The 14,847-nt window shown below is 41.8% G+C and overlaps 1 protein-coding gene across 3 annotated transcripts in view; it reads right to left on the reverse strand.

The window, feature by feature from the left end:
• LOC139387352 (vacuolar protein sorting-associated protein 4B-like) overlaps nt 1–14,847 on the reverse strand; it is a 35,102-nt gene that overhangs the window by 977 nt on the left and 19,278 nt on the right. For all 3 annotated transcript variants that reach the window (XM_071133482.1, XM_071133483.1, XM_071133484.1), the window contains 8 exons: nt 9,719–9,830; nt 9,379–9,529; nt 9,152–9,210; nt 8,796–8,915; nt 8,379–8,535; nt 7,956–8,104; nt 2,840–2,921; nt 43–262 (listed from right to left, as the gene is read on the reverse strand). In XM_071133482.1, the coding sequence (XP_070989583.1) occupies nt 43–262; nt 2,840–2,921; nt 7,956–8,104; nt 8,379–8,535; nt 8,796–8,915; nt 9,152–9,210; nt 9,379–9,529; nt 9,719–9,830 (1,050 nt within the window). The remainder of the gene's footprint in view (nt 1–42; nt 263–2,839; nt 2,922–7,955; nt 8,105–8,378; nt 8,536–8,795; nt 8,916–9,151; nt 9,211–9,378; nt 9,530–9,718; nt 9,831–14,847) is intronic.

Below are 14,847 nucleotides of genomic sequence, written 5' to 3' on the forward strand. Positions count from 1 at the left end.
ATACACAGACGTTGTTAACTGGTCGTCAATATGGCGACGTACCCGTTTGAAGTGAGTGGCTGACTGAACTTTCCTGACGGGCTGCATAAGCGCATCTCTGACGATGACGCTGATGTCGGCCCCCGAGTACCCATCTGTCTTCTTTCCCAGGGTGACAAAGTCAGAGTCGTTGAGGCTGGTGGGGGTGGTGCCTAGGTGGAGCTTGAACATGAAGGTGCGGGCGTGTTCCTCTGGCAGGGGGATGTAGATCCTCTTCTCAAACCTGAGATAAAAGTTCCAATGCAGTTTTCTCAATATCAAATCATTTCTGGGTAACAACTAAGTACCTTACTGTGATTGGTCAAAAATAAACAAAAATGGCTTATTAGCAAAAAGCAATTTCTCAAGCAAGAATTTTGCTAGGACTGTCTGGGAGTGGTCTGAGTGGAGAGAAGGGCAGTTGGTGGTTATGACATTTTGTCAGTCAGTTATTGCCATGAAAAAGACTGCCGGTCACACGACAATTGACCATTAATTAACAAACACGTTTAGCATCTCCGGGCCTCCACACATACAAGCTGCTGATGTGCGCCCTTGGTATCGTCTACATTTCAAAAAGTATAATAAATCAGTTAAATATACACCATCACAATAAATCCATTACTTTAGGTAGGTCTAAAGAAACATTATGATATGAAGAAAATGGATTTCAGAAGAACAGAATATGAGTTGGCTATGCGCCATGCCATAGGCTTGTTCATTTAGCAGACAGGATGTGCTTATAAGTCCAGTGCCATTATTTTATATTATAGGATTTCATAGTAAGAAGAATCCAAAGGAAAGGAGTAGGTGGCCAGTACATTGCAATAAACTTGACTCAACTACTAACAGAATATATTTACAAAATAATGCATATGGGAACAGCCAGCATAGTGCATCAGGACGCACAACTGCAATGCGTTTTGACTACTAGTCTTCCTCAGGCAGTACTCTGTGAGAAGAATATAACAGAACTTAGCTGAATAAAATAGAAAGGATATTTTTCTGATTCCAGAGCGAGAGTGTGCATATGAAGTGGCTAGGTTGAGCGTAAAAGTGAACATTTGAAATAGGTCCTATACGCTAGATTTACAGTTATTTGACAACTTCAGTTATCAAACCATAGAATTCCTTCGGAATCAATATATTTGGGCTGCATGATGAGACTATAGGCTATTGAGGATATGAGAAAGTAGCAAAAAAAGCTGAAGCTCTCTCTGTTCCTTGCCTCAGGCTGCACATGCTGTTCTCTCATCAAGTGATCATACTTTCACCCATCAGACTATTCTCAATTGAATCTTGTCTTTACCAATATGTTAAATGAGTTTAGATTTAGAATGATCAAATGGGCAGGAAGAGGGCAAGAGAAAAAAAAGACATGTAACCTAAATGCACTTGAATAGCGGATGGAGGCCACATTCCCACTGGTTCGTTTCACTCATGTTGGGTAGGCTACTCCGGTTATTTCACAGTGGTACAGGTGATATTCCACCCAAACTCTGTATGCCATGAGCTCTCCAACTCTGTTCCTGCAGCTACCCAGTGTTTAATTTAGGAAACCAAGTGAAATCTGTTCAGGAACATCAATAGAAACATGTTTCATTAAACTGTTGACAGCTCCTCCCTCTGCGCGCTGGAGAACGGAATGAAGGAGAGGAGATGGAAATGCATGGCGGCGAGAAATTCTCTAGCTAAAAAGGTCATGTGTCAGGCTATTATAAAAAATACCTATTTTATTGGGCACATACACATGGCTAGCAGATGTTAATGAGAGTATAGTGAAATGATTGTGCTTCTAGTTCCGACCGATCAACATCAAATACATTATAATTGTTGGCTAACTCTGAATTTGTTTAATTTAGGCTAGACCAATTATGCATGAAAGATAGCTTTAAAAAAATGCAGATTTAAGATAACATGCATATGGGTGTTTTGAATTAATCATCACCTTAGAAAGCACTGTCCATTTCGTTGCGTTAGGCTTTGAAACAACATCCACAACAACCATATTCTCCACTTCGTTTCAACCCGTTGTTGAACTTTTCTTCAAATTATCAATCACAGCAAGGTGAGTTTTAAAAGCACATACAAGTGTTTGATGTGATTTTCGATTTCATTTGCATTGATGTCAGAGTGGTTAGAGGGACAATAGAGCCCTGAGTACTAGGCCATTAGCAATCTGATGATCATTAGCGAGTTGGGTACTATCTCCAGAGTGCATAAAAGGAGATTACCATGACTCAAATGTCGCATAGAATTTTACTGCGGTCATGACTGCCGGTAATGTGGTCAACAACCCTAGTGGGGAGGTGGAAAACTGAAAACTAGCCGTTATTGGTGGGTAGTTTGTATCTCCTTTTATTGTATTGGTCTATCAACGATTTACCGGCTGGTGATGTCACCAGGCAGGCCAAAACTCCATCCAACCAAAACAGGCTGACATTTCAGGCAGTCTTTTCAAACAGCTCTTACACTAAAAGGTCCTTATCATAATGTTCACAATATTATTCAAACCTCATAGGTGTGGAAAAATATATAAAATCACAAGGAAATCACATACTCTACAGAAAGAAGAATACATTTACATTCCATACAGGGTAGATCTGAGCAGCAACACAAAGATAAGAAGCAGTGCTGCTGAGTCACAGTATTCTAACTTCAGAGATTTCACATTATTATTACCCAAACGAGTTAAAGCAGGGTGGTACATCTTACCATACATTTGTAAGGCTGTTGTGTCACAGTCAATAACCATAAAGGACAAGTTATTTGGTACACAGTTGGGAAGGTAGGCTAAGCCAGTGTAAGAATGTGTCATTACCGTCTTCTGATGGCAGAGTCCAATGTCCAAGGGATGTTGGTGGCCCCTAATACCAGTACCCCATCGTTGTCATTCCCCACTCCTGAGGAAGAATATCTTATTAACATTTCAAAACCAGTTTAACTTAATATGACCAACACCCCAATACAGTCCACTATAATCTACATACACACACAAGTTTGGGTACACCTACTCATTCAAGGGTTTTTCTTGATTTTACTATTTTCTACATAGCAGAATAATAGTGAAGACATCAAAACGATTAAATAAACACATTGAATCATGTAGTAACCCAATTTGAGATCTCAAAGTAGCCACCCTTTGCCTTGACAGCTTTGCACACTCTTGGCATTCTCTCAACAAGCTTCATGAGATAGTCACATGGAATGCATTTCAATTAACAGGTGTGCCTTCTTAAAAGTTAATTTGTGAAATTTCTTTCCTTCTTAATGTGTTTAACCCAATCAGTTGTGTTGTGACAAGGTAGGGGTGGTATACAGAAGATAGCCCTATTTGGTAAAAGACCAAGTCCATTCTATGGCAAGAATAGCTCAAATAAGCAAAGAGAAATGACAGGCCATCAATACTTTAACACATAAAGGTCAGTCAATACGGAAAATTAAGAACTATGAAAGTTTCTTCAAGTGCAGTCGCAAAACCCATCAAGCGCTGTGATGAAACTGTCTCTCCACAGGAAAGGAAGACCCAGAGTTACCTCTGCTGCAGAGGATAAGTTCATTAGAGTTACCAGCCTCAGAAATTACAGCCCAAATAAATACTTCAGAATTCAAGTAAAAGACACATCAACAGTTCAGAGGAGACTGCATGAGTCAGGCCTTCATGGTCAAATTGCTGCAAAGAAACCACTACAAAAAAGGACAATAAGAGACTTGCTTGGGCCAAGACACACAAGCAATGGACATTAGACCGGTGGAAATCTGTCCTTTGGTCTGATGAGTTCAAATTTGAGATTTTAGGTTCCAACCGCCATGTCTTAGTGAGACGCAGAATAGGTGAAAGGATGATCTCCACATGTGTGGTTCCCACCGTGAAGCATGGATGAGGAGGTGTGATGGTGGTGACAACGTCTGTGATTTATTTAGAATTTAAGGCACACTTGACCAGCATGGCTACCACAGCATTCTGCAGCGATATGTCATTCCATCTGGTTTGTGCTCATTTGTTTTTCAACAGGACAATGACCCAATACACCTCCAGGCTGTGTAAGGGCTATTTGACCAAGAAGGAGAGTGGTGGAGTGCTGCATCAGATGACCTGGCCTCCACAATCACCCGACCTCAACCAAATTGAGATGGTTTAGGATGAGTTGGACTGCAGAGTGAAGGAAAAGCAGCCAACAAGTGCTCAGCATATGTGGGAACTCCTTCAAGACTGTTGGAAAAGCATTCCTCACAAAGCTGGTTGAGAGAATGCCAAGAGTGCACAAAGCTGTCATCAAGGCAAGGGGTGGCTACTTTGAAGAATCAAAAATATAATTTTTTGTTTAAACACTTTTTTTGGTTACTAAAACGATTCCATTATGTGCCATTCCACTTTTCACTGGTTGTGTGTGTGTGCACAATGCCTTCGGAAATTATTCAGACACCTTGACTTTTTCCACATTGTGACATTACTGCCTTACTCCAAAAATTGATTAAAATTTTTTTTTAAAAATCTTTAGCAATCTACACACAATACCCCATAATGGCGAAGCGAAAACAGGTTTAGAAATGTAAGGAAATGTTTAAAATAAACAATTACCTTAATTACATAAGTATTCAGATCCTTTGCTATGACACTGGAAATTGAGCACAGATGCATCCTGTTTCCATTAATCATCCTTGAGATGTTCCTTCAACTTAATTGGAGTCTACCTGTGGTAAATTCAATTTATTGGACATGATTTTGAAAGTTTGGTACCAAAACTCTTCCTAGCTGGCCGCCCGGCCAATCTGAGAAATTGGGGGGCCTTTATCAGGGAGGTCACCAAGAACCCCATGTTCACTGACAGAGCTCCAGAGTTTCTTTGTGGAGATGGGAGAAACTTCCAGAAGGACAACCATCTCTGCAGCACATCACCAATCAGAACATTATGGTATAGCGGCCAGACGGAAGCCACTCCTCAGTAAAAGGCATGACAGTCCACTTGGAGTTTGCCAAAAATCACCTAAAGACATAGACCATGAGAAACAAGATTCTCTGGTCTGATGCAACCAAGATCAAACTCTTTGGCCTGAAGGCCAAGCATCACGTCTGGAGGAAGCTTGGCACCATCCCTACGATGAAGCATGGTGGTGGCACATCATGCTGTGGGGATGTTTTTCAGCGGCAGGGACTGGAAGAGTAGTCAGGATTGAGGGAAAGATGAACGGAGCAAAGTACAGAGAGATCCTTGATGAAAACCTGCTCCAGAACACTAAGTACCTCAGACTGGGGGAGAAGGGCCAGGAAGCAGCAGCGACTCGATCAATAAAAAAGTGTTCAGATGAAGCAGATGCTAAGCTACAGGGCTGTTTTGCTAGCACAGACAGGAATATGTTATGGGATTCCCCCAATGGCATCAAGGAGTACACCACATCAGTCATTGGCTTCATCAATAAGTGCATCGATGACGTCGTCCCCACAGTGACAGTACGTACATACCCCAACCAGAAGCCATGGATTACAAGCAACATCCTCACTGAGCTAAAGTACAGAGCAGCCGCTTTCAAGGAGCGGACTCTAACCCAGAAGCTTATAAGAAATCCTGCTATGCCCTCCGACGAATCATCAAACAGGCAAAGCGCCAATACAGGACTAAGATCGAATCGTACTACACCGGCACTGACGCTCGTGGGATGAGGCAGGGCTTGCAAACCATTACAGACTACAAAGGGAAGCACAGCCGAGAGCTTCCCAGGGACACGATTCTACCAGACTAGCTCAACTACTTCTATGCTCGTGTCGAGGCAAATAACACTGAAACATGCATGAGTACACCAGCTGTTCCGGAAGACTGTGATCATGCTCTCCACAGCCGATGCGAGTAAGACCTTTAAACAGGTCAACATTCACAAGGCCGCAGGGCCAGATGGATTACCAGGACGTGTACTGCGAGCATGCGCTGACCAACTGGCAAGTGTCTACACTGACATTTTCAACATCTCCCTGTCCGAGTCTGTAATACCAACATGTTTCAAGCAGACCACCATAGTCCCTGTGGCCAAGAACACTAAGGTAACCTGCCTAAATGACTACTGACCAGTAGCACTCAGGTCTGTAGCCATGAAGTGCTTTGAAAAGCTGGTCATGGCTCACATCAACACCATTATCCCAGAAACCCTAGACCCACTCCAATTTGCATACCGCCCTAACAGATCATGCAATTTCTATTGCACTCCACACTGACCTTTCCCACCTGGACAAAAGGAACACCTGTGAGAATGCTATTCATTGACTACAGCTCAGCGTTCAACACCATAGTGCCCTCAAATCTCATCAATAAGCTAAGGACCCTGGGACTAAACACCTCCCTCCGCAACTGGATCCTGGACTTTCTGACAGGCCACCTCCAGGTGGTAAGGGTAACAACACATCCACCACACTGATCCTCAACACAGGGACCCCTCAGGGGTGCATGCTTAGTCCCCTCCTGTACTCCCTGTTCACGCATGACAGTACGGCCAGGCACAACTCCAACACCGTCAATAAGTTTGCCAACAGTGGTAGGCCTGATCACCTACAAGACAGCCTAGGTCAGTAGGTCAGAGACCTGGCCGTGTGGTGCCAGGACAACAACCTCTCCATCAATGTGATCAAGACAAAAGGAGATGATTGTGGACTACAGGAAAAAGAGGACCGAGCACACCCCCACTCTCATTGACGGGGCTGCAGTGGAGCAGGTTGAGAGCTTCAAGTTCCTTGGTGTCCACATCACCAACAAACTAACATGGTCCAAGCACACCAAGACAGTTGTGAAGAGGGCACATCAGAACCTATTCCCCCTCAGGAGACTGAAAAGATTTTGCATGGGTCCTCAGATCCTCATAAGGTTCTACAGCTGCACCATCAAGCTTCCTGCCATCCAGGACCTCTATACCAGGTGGTGTCAGAGGAAGGACCTAAAAATTGTCAAAAACTCCAGTCACCCTAGTCACACTGTTCTCTGCTACCGCACGGCAAGTGGTACCGGAGAGCCAAGTCTAGGTCCAAGAGGCTTCTTAACAGCTTCTACCCCCAAGCCATAAGACTCCTGAACATCTAATCAAATGATTACCCAGACTATTTGCATTGCCCCCTCTCCCCTCATTTACACCGCTGCTACTCTGTTGTTATCATCTATGCATAGTCACTTTAATCATGTACATATTACCTCGACTAACCGGTGCCCCCACACATTGGCTCTGTACTTGTACCCCCCTGTATATAGTCTCACAATTGTTATTTTACTGCTGCGCTTTAATTACTTGTTACTTTTATTTCTTATTCTTTTTTTAACTGCATTGTTGGTGAGGGGCTCGTAAGTAAGCATTTCACTAACGTCTACTCCTGTTGTATTCGGCGCATGTGACTAATAAAATTTGATTTGGGGTGAAGGCTCACCTTCCAATAGGACAACAACCATAAGCACACAATCAAGACAAAGCAGGAGTGGCTTCAGGACAAATCTCTGAATGTCCTCAAGTAGCCCAGCCAGAGCCCAGACTTGAACCCGAACATCTCTGGAGAGACCTGAAAATAGCTGTGCAGCAATGCTATCCATCCAACCTGACAGAGGTTGAGAGGATCTGCAGAGAAGAATGGGAGAAACTCCCCAAATACAGGTGTGCCAAGCTTATAGCGTCATACCAAAGAAGACTCGATGCTGTAATTGCTGCCAAAGGTGCATAAACAAAGTACTGAGTTAAAGGGTCTGAATACTTATGTAAATGTGACATTTCCTTTTTTCCTTTTTTAAAATAAAAACATGTTTTTGCTTTAACATTATGGAGCATTGTGTGTAGATTGAGGGGAAAAAACATTTAATCAATTTTAGAATAAAAGGGTGTAACATAACAAACTGTGGAAAAAGTCAAGGGGTCTGAATACTTTCTGAAGGCACTGTGTATGTATGTATGTAAGTAAATTGTTCTCTCACCCTGCATCTGAACCAGAAACTCTGTCTTGATGCGGCGAGCTGCCTCACTCTCGTTCTCACTCCTGGAGCCGCACAGTGAGTCTATCTCATCTATGAAGATGATGGAGGGTTTGTGCTCCCGTGCAAGACTGAACAAGTTCTTTACTAACCTGGAGAGGAGAAAGGAGGCTCAAAGAAACATAAAGCTGATCATATTATTTTCCCCAATAGACACATGGAGCTGGTGTCCCGCACACAGATTAAACTTAAATCCAGGACTAAAAATGTTTTTCCCCAACAGAGAATAGAATCTCTATCGAGTTTGCTTTTTAGTCTAGGACTAGGCTTAATCTAGGCCTAATTTACAACCATTAAAACAGCATCATTGGATTTATATCTACAAATAATCACTAATGTTTCCCTGGATTAAGGGTAAAATCTCACTTTTCACTCTCTCCCAGCCACTTGGACACCAGGTCAGAGGAGGAGATAGAGAAAAAGGTGGAGTTGTTGGCCTCTGTGGCCACAGCTTTAGCCAGATAGGACTTTCCTGTACCAGGAGGACCAAAGAGCAGGATCCCCCTCCATGGCGTTCTTTTACCTGACAGACAGACACATGTCTTTGGGAGTGGTCGTGAATAACAGTGGGGAAGAAATAGGCTAAGCTTCTCATTTTCAAATGAATGAACAGTAATAATCAATTGATTCTATACAATGTTGTTGGATAGACTCATTTTCAGTAGGTTCCAAAGGCCCAACAAATTAGCCAATAGTGGAAGTTTCAGCATGTTTCTCATACATTCTGATATTACATCATCATTAATTCTCTGGAGATTTGAGGCAGTAAGAATGCATTATTACCTGTGAAAAGATGTGGGAATTTAATTGGCAAAATAACAGCTTCTTTCAGTGCCTCTTTGGCTCCCTCTAAACCGGCAACATCATTCCACTTGATGTTTGGCTTTTCCATAACGATGGCGCCTAAAAAAACAAAATCCAGTATGAAGGGAACATACAAATAATTTTACAGTAAAGGAAAATATTCAGATACATTCATGTGAAAACCTAATAATAAACTGATTTATTAGACACCTCAACCGGGTGAGGTAAAAGTAAAGTGAAACTGAGCCAAATAACCTCCTATAAAATTGGGACAGAGCGTTGTAATGCAATTCAAAAGTAAAACTTTCACACAGTATGTCAGTGATACAACTAACCTGAAAGTTGGTTTTGGAACTTCTTTTTCTCTGGGTCGTCGCCTTCATCGCTCTCATTTCTGCACAATAATAATCCATCTCAATTATGCTGAAGAGCACACGTGTACACAATATGTTTTTGATCCAACTAATTGACTCATCACATTCCAATAACCCTCCCACCCACACACTCACAGCCAAGCCTCATTGCATGAGCAAAGACTGCGCGCACACACACACACACACACCCTTTGTCGTCAGCTTGGGACTCCTTCACAGGCTTGGCGGGTGGAGCCTTCTCTTTCTTCTTCAGATAATCTTTGAGCTTCTCTGCTCTGTCAAGGTACTCAGCACACTTGGCCCTGATGCTCTGTTTGGCTTTGTCACCCTGGGCTTCATCTGGAAGGTGAGGAATGCAAGGATTGTATTAAATTCGGTCTCAAGTATGTGTTTTTATTTAGAAAATAATCACAATTACAGTAATTCCCCTGGACTGTGTGAAATGGAAAAATGCATTCTGCTGACAAGGATTACAACTCTAAAAGATGAAAGAGCAGCATGCAAATATCTCATTGTCTTGAAGCATACATTTTACTACGTGTAGGAAGTACTGAACAGCGTGTTGGTATAGACGCAGGGCCTCGTCGTAGTTCTGAGCTTTATCCTCCTGGGCTGCCTTGCTGGCCAGATCTATGGCTTTCTGAAAAACAGAAACGAGAAAGTTATTAAAAAGCAAATACATAAGGAAAGCAACAAATTGAAAGAGGATTAGCTGCAAGAAGTTTGATTTTGCTAATCAGAATTAATTGACTCTTCAAAGCTATAGGACTTTCACTAGGGACAGGGGGACATGTCATGAATTTAATGCAATTGTAATCTTCTTTCTATGAATTCGGTGCAAGCGTTTAATATAATACAAGTAACATAATACAGAAAACACTTAGTATTCAGAGGAATGTACTGTACATCAAAGCTGGGACCAAGAGACTGAAAAACAGCTTGTATCTCAAGGCCATCAGACTGTTAAACAGCCATCACTAACATTGAGTGGCTGCTGCCAACATACTGACTAAAATATCTAGCCACTTTAATAATAAAAAATTGGATGTAATAAATGTATCACTACTTATCACTACTGCATCTTGCCTATGCAGCTCAGCCATCGTGCATCCATATATTTTTATGGACATATTCTTATTCCATCCCCTTACAATGTGTGTGTATAAGGTAGTTGTTAGGTTACTAGTTAGATAATACTGCATGGTGGGAACTAGAAGCACAATCATTTCACTACACTCGCATTAACATCTGCTAACCATGTGTATGTGCCCAATACAATTTGATTTAAAGGCCTGTCACATCTGCAGCTGGCTTTCACCATCCCTAAAGAGTGGTTATCAATCAGAGCCCTAATAAAAAGGGGCTTGTCAAAGGTGATAGACCAATATCATCACAAAATGCATCTTCAATGACATGAATCAGCCAGGAACTCCTCCCTTCAAACTGGTCTCAGAGCCTTTCGAATTATTCTGCATTTACACTATATGAAAAAGTATGTAGACACCTGCTCGTCGAGCATCATTAATATGGAGTTGGTCCACCCCTTTGCTGCTATAACAGCCTCCACTAGATGTTTGAACATTGCTGTGGGGACTTGCTTCCATTCAGCCACGAGCATTAGTGAGGTCAAGCACTAATGTTGGGCGATTAGGCCTGGCTCACAGTCGGCGCTCCAATTCATCCCAAAGGTGTTCGATGGGGTTGAGGGCAGGGCTCTGTACAGCACAGATCATCTAGAATATCATTGTATGCTGTAGCGTTAAGATAATTCCAGTGAAGGGTTAAGGAGCCAAGCCTGAACCATGAAAAACAGCCACAGACCAATATTCCTCCACCAAACTTTACATTTGGCACTGCGCATTGGGGCAGGTAGTGTTCTCCTGGCATCCGCCAAACCCAGATTAATCCGTCGGACTGCCAGATGGTTAAGCTTGATTCATCACTCAAGAGAACGCGTTTCCACTGCTGTCAATGGCGACAAGCTTTACACCACTCCAGCCGACACTTGGCATTGCACATGGTGATCTGTGTTTTCATGGCTGCTCAGCCATGGAAACCCATTTCATGAAGCCCCCGACGAATAATTAATTTTGCTGAAGTTGCTTCCAGAGGCAGTTTGGAACTTGGTAGAGTGTTGCAACTGAGGACAGATTATTTTTTACACGCTACGTGTTTCAGCACTCGGCAGTTCCGTTCTGTGAACTTGTGGCCTACCACTTCACAGGTGAGCTGTTGTTGCTCCTAGAAGTTTCTACTTCACAATAACAGCACTTAGAGTTGACTAGGACAGCTCTAGTAGGGCAGAAATTTGATGAACTGACTTGGAAAGGTGGCATCCTATAACAGTGCCATGTTGAAAGTCACTGAGCTCTTCAGTAAGGTCATTCTACTGCCAATTTTTGACCTATGGAGATTGCATGGCTGTGTGCTACATTTAACACACCCATCAGCAACGGGTGTGGCTGAAATAGCTGAATGCACTCATTTGAAGAGCTGTCCACATACTTGTGTGTGTGTATGAATACGTATATACATACACCACCGGTTAAAAGTTTTAGAACACCTTGTCATTAAAGGGGTTTTATTTATTTTAACTATTTTTCTTCATTGTAGAATAATAGTGAAAACATAAAAACTATGAAACAACACATATGGAATCATGTAGTAATCCCCACCCCCCCTAAAACAAATAGTTTTTATATTTTTATATTTGAGATTCTACAAATAGCCACCTCTTGCCTTGATGAGCTTTAAAAATCTCGGCCTTCTCTCAACCATTTTCACCTGGAATGCTTTTCCAATAGTCTTGAAGGAGTTCTCAAATGCTGTGCAATGATTGGCTGCTTTTCATTCACTCTGCGGTCCAACTAATCCCAAACCATCTCAATTTGGTTGAGGTCGAGGGGGGATTGTGGAGGCCAGGTCACCTGATGCAGCACTCACTCTCCTTCTTGGTAAAATAGCCCTTACACAGCCTGGAGGTGTGTTGGGTCATTGTCCTGTTGATAAACAAATGATAGTGGGACTAAGCCCAAACCAGATGGGATGTCGTATCACTGCAGAATGCCCTGGTAGCCATGCTGGTTAAGTGTACCTTGAATTCTAAATAAAAATCACTGACAGTATCACCAGCAAAGAGCCCCTACACCTCCATGCTACACGGTGGGAAATACACATGCAGAGATCATCTGTTCACCCGAACCGCATCTCACAAAGACACGCCGGTTGGAAACAAAAATCTCCAATTTGGACTCATGAAAGCAAAGGGCAGATTTCCACCAGTCTAATGTCCATTGCTCGTGTTTCTTGGCCCAAGCAAGTCTTCTTAATAGTGTGCTTTAGTAGAGGTTTCTTTGCAGCAATTCGACCATGAAGGCCTGATTCACGCAGTCTCCTCTGAACAGTTGATGAGGAGATGTGTCGGTTACTTGAACTCTGTGAAACATTTATTTGGGCTGTAATTTCTGAGGCTGATGACTCTAATGAACTTATCCTCTGCAGCAGAGGTTACTCTAGGTCGTCTTCCTTTCCTGTGGCGGTCCCCATGAGAACCAGTTTTTTCATAGCGCTTGATGGTTTTTGCGACTGCACTTGAAGAAAGAAAGAAAGTAAGAAAGGACATTTTCCGGATTGACTGACCTTTAAGTAACGATGGACTGTCATTTCTCTTTGCTTATTTGAGCTGTCCTTTACCAAATAGGGCCATCTTCTGTACCCCCCCCCCCCCCCCCCCCCCCCACCTTGTCACAGCACAACAGGTTGGCTCAAAACGCATTAAGGGAAGAAATTCCACAACTTAAGGCACACCTGTTAATTGAAATGCATTCCAGGTGACTACCTCATGAAGCTGGTTGAGAGAATGCCAAGAGTGTGCAAAGCTGTTAAGACAAAAGGGTGGCTATTTGTAGAATCGCAACTATATTTATATTTATTTAGAAATTGTTTAACAATTTTTGGGTTACTACATGATTCCATGTATTATTTCAAAGTTTTGATGTCTTCACTGTTGAACAATAATGTAAAAAAAAAAAAAAAGGTAAAATAAAGAAAAACCCTTGAATGAGTAGGTGTTCTAAAACTTTTGACCGGTAGTGTAAATCTGAGACACTCCATTTAGTATGATATGTTACTAATTACAATTCATATTAAATGTAAAAAATGTATTTAAAAAAAATAAAACGTTTTTAAAAAAGTACAAATCTAAAACGCCCATTATGTTACAAATTCTAGGTAGCTAGGGGTTAGGGTTACATTTGGGAGTTAGGTAAAAGGGTTTTAAGGTTAGGGTTAGCTAAAATGATAAAGTTTAGGGTTAGCTAACATGCCAAGTAGTTGCAAGGTTGCTAAAAAGTAGTAAGTAGCTGAAAAGTTGCAAATTAGCTAAAATTGGCCGCGATGAGATTCAAATTCACAACCTTTGGGTTGCTAGACATTCGAGGTATGTAACCATACAAAACCTAACATGTCATACTAATTTGAGTGTTATTTATTTTATTTTTTAAATTTTAAACCTTTATTAAACTAGGCAAGTCAGTTAAGAACAAATTCTGATTTACAATGATGGCCTACCCAGTTCAAACCCGGATAACGCTGTGCCAATTGTGCGCTGCCCTATGGGATTCCCAATCACGGCCGGATGTGAAGAAGCCTGGATTTAAACCAGGTACTGCAGTGACGCCTCTTGTACAGATGCAATGCCTTGACTGCTGCGCCAGTACTTTACTATGTTATTTCTAGTCTATGAGACCAGGCTGCTCATTCAGATAAAGGCCTGCTAAAATTAAAGCACATTATTTTATAAAATGCTGAGGGTATGAAAAATATTGTTCCAAAGCTAAGATGTTTAAATTAGTGTTTTGAGTGGCCCAAATAAAATGTTAAGGATGTTTTGTTTTTTAGGACTTCCATTTTTCATGTACCCTGAAAACAGTATATGGGGCCAGGAGAGACTAATGCACCGCTTTGTTTTGTTTCAAATGCTACTGCAAAGCTTAACAAAATTACGTGAACAAATCAACTGAAAGACTTGGTTTGAAGCAGAATTTGACCGGCAGAATTTTTTGTTAACCGACATTTGAGAAATTTACCAGACCCATAAGCATTGGGTGCGTAACCGGATTAGAGCATCCAGCCACGGTGCTCAGCAATGTCAGAAATCACATTTAGATAATGGTTACACATCTTACCTAATTTTGATGCTGACTGACACATTTACTTTTCCCTCTGGAAACAAGACTAGTAACAAACAGTAAAATCACCAGCCTATGTCAACCTAATATTGCCCTTAGTAGAAAAGTATACCTATTCTATTGGTGAAAACAAATGTTATTTGTCACATGCGCCGAATACAACAGGTGTAGACCTTACAGTGAAATGCTTACTTACAAGCCCTTAACACTTATTTTTCTTAACTGCATGGTTGGTTAAGTAACAAATCAGCAGTAAAATAACTGTCGCGAGACTATATACAGGGGTACCGGTACAGAGTCAATGTTCGGGGGCACTGGTTAGTTGAGGTAATTGAGGCAATATGTACATGTAGGTAGAGTTAAAGTGACTATGCATAGATAATAACAGAGAGTAGCAGCAGCGTAAAATAGGGGGTGGGCAATGCAAATAGTTTGGGTAGCCATTTGATTAGATGCTCAGGAGTCTTA

This window comes from Oncorhynchus clarkii, chromosome 28 (assembly GCF_045791955.1).
Source record: "Oncorhynchus clarkii lewisi isolate Uvic-CL-2024 chromosome 28, UVic_Ocla_1.0, whole genome shotgun sequence".
Classification (NCBI taxonomy): Eukaryota; Metazoa; Chordata; class Actinopteri; order Salmoniformes; family Salmonidae; genus Oncorhynchus; species Oncorhynchus clarkii.